Source organism: Gorilla gorilla, chromosome 20, assembly GCF_029281585.2.
Source record: "Gorilla gorilla gorilla isolate KB3781 chromosome 20, NHGRI_mGorGor1-v2.1_pri, whole genome shotgun sequence".
In the NCBI taxonomy this organism is placed as follows: domain Eukaryota; kingdom Metazoa; phylum Chordata; class Mammalia; order Primates; family Hominidae; genus Gorilla; species Gorilla gorilla.
In genome coordinates this window covers 61,136,221-61,141,385 of record NC_073244.2, presented here as the reverse complement: position 1 = coordinate 61,141,385, position 5,165 = coordinate 61,136,221, and the positions used below count along the sequence as shown (strand labels likewise).

Below are 5,165 nucleotides of genomic sequence, written 5' to 3'. Positions count from 1 at the left end.
TGCACTCCAGCCTGGGGGACAGAGCGAGACTCCGCCTCAAAAAAAAAAAAAAAAAAAAAAAGACTTTCACTATTTCTTCTACCGCTATCTACTACGAACTTCAAAGAGGAACCAGGAGTACGGGAGGAAAATGCAAGAGGACAAGGAGCGTGACCATTGAAGCACAGCGCAGCAGGATGACTGCGGGCAGGCCTAGGTAATACCCAGCCTCCCACAAGAAGCTGGTGGAGCAGAGTGTTCCCTGACTCCTCCAAGAAAAGGAGATTCCCTTTCGCAGTCTGCTGAGTAACGGGTGCCTTCCCAGACACTGGCGTTCCCGCTTGACCAAGGAGCCCTCAAGCGGCCCTTATGCCAGTGTGACAGAAGGCTCACCTCTTGCCTTCTAGGTCACTTCTCACAATGTCCCTTCAGTACCTGACCCTATACCCACCGGTTGTTTCCTGGTTATATTAGTAATACAACAAAGAGTAAAAGTAACAGCTAATGATTAATAATGTTTACACTAATGATTGATACTGTCCATGATCATCTCTATATCTAATTTGTATTATAACTATTCTTATTCTAACTATTTTCTTTATTATACTGAAACAGTTTGTGCCTTCAGTCTCTTGCCTCGGCACCTGGGTAATCCTTCCCCACAGACTGACCCTCGCATTCAAGATACATCAATGTCAAGGACTCAGGAGTTTGACTTGATTCCCAGAAGTTTAACCATCATCTCCCCAGGCTCAGGACTCCCAGCACCCAGACCCTTCTGCTCACACCCAGCAGTCCAGGCCCCCAGACCCTCCTCCCTCAGACTTAGGAGTCCAGGCTCCCGGCCCCTCCTCCCTCAGACCCAGGAGTCCAAGCCCCCTGCCCCTCCTCCCTCAGACCCAGGAATCCAGGACCCCAGCCCCTCCTCCCTCAGACCCAGGAGTCCAGGCCCCCAGCCCCTCCTCCCTCACACCCACGAGTCCAGATCCCTAGCCCCTACTCCCTCAGACCCAGGAGTCCAGACCAAAGCCCCCTCCTCCCTCAGACCCAGGAGTCCAAGCCCCCTGCCCCTCCTCCCTCAGACCCAGAAGTCCAGGCCCCTCACCCCTCCTCCCTCAGACCCAGGAGTCCAGACCCCCAGCCCTCCTCCCTCAGACACAGAAGGCCTACCCTTGCACCCTTAGGGGCTCCAGGAAATTAGCCAACCTGTCTTCCCTCTGGGTGCCCACTCCAGGGCCTGGCTTGGCTGCCAACTCCAGTCAGGGACTTTCAGCCACCCCTCCCCCCAGGTTATTTCAGGAGCACCTGCCTGGGCCTGGGATGGCTTCTCTGGTGAAAGAAACACCAGGATTGCATCAGGGAGGAGGAGGCTGGGATGTCCAGGGTCTGAGCATCTGAGCAGGGACAGATGAGGTTGAGGTTGGCCCACGGCCAGGTGAGAGGCTTCCAAGGCAGGACACTTGTGTCTCAGATGCGGTCGCTTCTTTCATACAGCAATTGCCGCCTTGCTGAGGATCAAGGAACCTCAGTGTCAGATCACGCCCTCCCCCCAAACTTAGAAATTCAGATGGGGCGCAGAAATTTCTCTTGTTCTGCGTGATCTGCATAAATGGTCCAAGAGGTGGTTTTTCCAGGAGCCCAGCACCCCTCCTCCCTCCGACTCAGGTGCTTGAGACCCCAGATCCTTCTCTCTGAGACTCAGGAATGTGGGCCCCCAGCCCCTTTCACCTGGGTCCCAGCTAACCCGATCCTCCCCTCCCTCATCCCCTAGACCAGGAGTCTGGCCCTCCATTGAAAGGACCCCAGGTTACATCATCCATTCAGGCTGCCCTTGCCACGATGGAATTCTGTAGCTCCTGCCAAGTGGGTCAAATATCATGGTTCAGGCGCAGGGAGGGTGATTGGGCGGGCCTGTCTGGGTATAAATTCTGGAGCTTCTGCATCTATCCCAAAAAACAGGGGTGTTCTGTCAGCTGAGGATCCAGCCGAAAGAGGACCCAGGCACTCAGGCCACCTGAGTCTACTCACCTGGACAACCGGAATCTGGCACCAATTCTAAACCACTCAGCTTCTCCGAGCTCACACCCCGGAGATCACCTGAGGACCCGAGCCATTGATGGACTCGGACGAGACCGGGTTCGAGCACTCAGGACTGTGGGTTTCTGTGCTGGCTGGTCTTCTGCTGGGAGCCTGCCAGGCACACCCCATCCCTGACTCCAGTCCTCTCCTGCAATTCGGGGGCCAAGTCCGGCAGCGGTACCTCTACACAGATGATGCCCAGCAGACAGAAGCCCACCTGGAGATCAGGGAGGATGGGACGGTGGGGGGCGCTGCTGACCAGAGCCCTGAAAGTGAGTGTGGGCCAGAGCCTGGGTCTGAGGGAGGAGGGGCTGTGGGTCTGGATTCCTGGGTCTGAGGGAGGAGGGGCTGGGGGCCTGGGCCCCTGGGTCTGAGGGAGGAGGGGCTGGGGATCTGGGCCCCTGGGTCTGAGGGAGGAGGGGCTGGGGATCTGGGCCCTTGGGTCTGAGGGAGGAGGGGCTGGGTCTGGACCCCTGGGTCTGAGGGAGGAGGGGCTGGGGGTCTGGACTCTTGGGTTTGAAGGAGGAAGGGCTGGGGTCCTGGACTCTTGGGTCCGAGTGGGGAGGGGGCTTTGGCTTGGACTTCTCCTGGGTCTGAGGGAGGAGGTGGGCTGTGGGCTTGTACTCCCAGGGCTGGGACAGAGCCAGATGGTGGGACAGAGCCAGGTGGTGGGACAGAGCCGGGTGGTGGGACAGTGCTGGGTGGGAGAGGTCCTCTACCCACCTTATCGCTTTCTCCCCTTAGGTCTCCTGCAGCTGAAAGCCTTGAAGCCGGGAGTTATTCAAATCTTGGGAGTCAAGACATCCAGGTTCCTGTGCCAGAGGCCAGATGGGGCCCTGTATGGATCGGTGAGTTTCCAGGACCCTCCTCACCACCCACCATGCTCCTCCTATATGTCGCCCTCACAGCCTGGGGTGCCGTGTCTTGCTCATCCCCCCTGGAGCCAGACTTGATTCTATTTGCTCTGCACGCCCCCAGCTGCAACCTTTGGAGGTTGAAGTTGTTGTCATCAATGTTTGCAAGATGAGGAAACTGAGGCCCAGGCCGGGGCACCACTGACCTCAATCATGTGATGTGTGGATGCTGGAGCGGCCTGAGGCTCAGGTTATTGGGAGTCTCGTGATTCAGTAACCCCTGCTCCTGCCCACACGGCCCCTGTGTGCACGGCTCATGCTGGGCACAGGGACACTCGGGGAAGCCATGGCCAGTAAAGTGACCAGGACCTTGAGTGCTAGGGAGACCCCCCGCCTGGCCTTAGAGAGCACTGATGGCTCCAAGGGCTGGAATGTTCTCTGTGAAGTCTGAACTGGGAGGCAGGTCCCTGCAGGAGAGCCCTGGGGTAAAAACAAAACCTGCCTTCGCTGTTTTGTTTCCTAGGGGAGGGGCTGAGGCCTGGACTCCTGGGTCTGAGGGAGGAGGGGCTGGGGCCTGGACCCCTGGGTCTGAGGGAGGAGGCGCTGGGGGCCTGGACTCCTGGGTCGGATGGAGGAGAGACTAGGGTCTGGACCCCTGGGTCTGAGGGAGGAGGCGCTGGGGGCCTGGACCCCTGGGTCTGAGGGAGGAGGCGCTGGGGGCCTGGACCCCTGGGTCTGAGGGAGGAGGCGCTGGGGGCCTGGACCCCTGGGTCTGAGGGAGGAGGGGCTGAGGCCTGGACTCCTGGGTCTGAGGGAGGAGGGGCTGAGGCCTGGACTCCTGGGTCTGAGGGAGGAGGGGCTGGGGCCTGGACTCCTGGGTCTGAGGGAGGAGGGGCTGAGGCCTGGACTCCTGGGTCTGAGGGAGGAGGGGCTGGGAGCCTGGACTCCTGGGTCTGAGGGAGGAGGCGCTGGGGGCCTGGACTCCTGGGTCGGATGGAGGAGAGACTAGGGTCTGGACCCCTGGGTCTGAGGGAGGAGGCGCTGGGGGCCTGGACTCCTGGGTCGGATGGAGGAGAGACTAGGGTCTGGACCCCTGGGTCTGAGGGAGGAGGCGCTGGGGGCCTGGACCCCTGGGTCTGAGGGAGGAGGCGCTGGGGGCCTGGACCCCTGGGTCTGAGGGAGGAGGGGCTGAGGCCTGGACTCCTGGGTCTGAGGGAGGAGGGGCTGAGGCCTGGACTCCTGGGTCTGAGGGAGGAGGGGCTGGGGCCTGGACTCCTGGGTCTGAGGGAGGAGGGGCTGAGGCCTGGACTCCTGGGTCTGAGGGAGGAGGGGCTGAGGCCTGGACTCCTGGGTCTGAGGGAGGAGGCGCTGGGGGCCTGGACTCCTGGGTCGGATGGAGGAGAGACTAGGGTCTGGACCCCTGGGTCTGAGGGAGGAGGCGCTGGGGGCCTGGACCCCCGGGTCTGAGGGAGGCAGGGCTGGGGCCTGGATCCTGGGTCTTACATCAGGAAAACATAGAGGAACCCTGTCTCTGATCCTGTTTTTGTCCCCTAGCTCCACTTTGACCCTGAGGCCTGCAGCTTCCGGGAGCTGCTTCTTGAGGACGGATACAATGTTTACCAGTCCGAGGCCCACGGCCTCCCGCTGCACCTGCCGGGGAACAAGTCCCCACACCGGGACCCTGCACCCCGAGGACCAGCTCGCTTCCTGCCACTACCAGGCCTGCCCCCCGCACCCCCGGAGCCACCCGGAATCCTGGCCCCCCAGCCCCCCGATGTGGGCTCCTCGGACCCTCTGAGCATGGTGGGACCTTCCCAGGGCCGAAGCCCCAGCTACGCTTCCTGAAGCCAGAGGCTGTTTACTATGACATCTCCTCTTTATTTATTAGGTTATTTATCTTATTTATTTTTTTATTTTTCTTACTTGAGATAATAAAGAGTTCCAGAGGAGGATAAGAATGAGCATGTGTGAGTGTTTGAGGGAAGACATGGCAGCTGTTTTGTCTCCCTTGCCCCAGACAACCCCCCTTACACCTCCCCTCACATGGTCCTAGGGTCCTGGCTTCCCACTGGGCCTCACTTTTTTCTTTTCTTTTCTTGTTTTTTTTTTTTTTTTTTTTTGAGACGGAGTCTCGCTCTGTCACCCAGGCTGGAGTGCAGTGGCGCGATCTTGGCTCACTCCAACCTCCGCCTCCCAGGTTCAAGCAATTCTCCTGCCTCAGCCACCCGAGTAGCTGTGATTACAGTCGTGTGC

At 59.6% G+C, this 5,165-nt stretch overlaps 1 protein-coding gene across 1 annotated transcript; it reads left to right on the top strand.

Moving 5' to 3' along the window:
- The first annotated feature begins 1,708 nt into the window (after window positions 1-1,708).
- FGF21 (fibroblast growth factor 21) lies at window positions 1,709-4,867 on the top strand. Its single transcript, XM_063701543.1, has 3 exons — window positions 1,709-2,330; window positions 2,803-2,906; window positions 4,467-4,867. The coding sequence occupies exons 1-3, from the start codon at window positions 2,096-2,098 to the stop codon at window positions 4,755-4,757; spliced, it is 630 nt and encodes a 209-aa protein (XP_063557613.1). The 5' UTR covers window positions 1,709-2,095; the 3' UTR covers window positions 4,758-4,867.
- The last annotated feature ends 298 nt before the right edge of the window (window positions 4,868-5,165 follow it).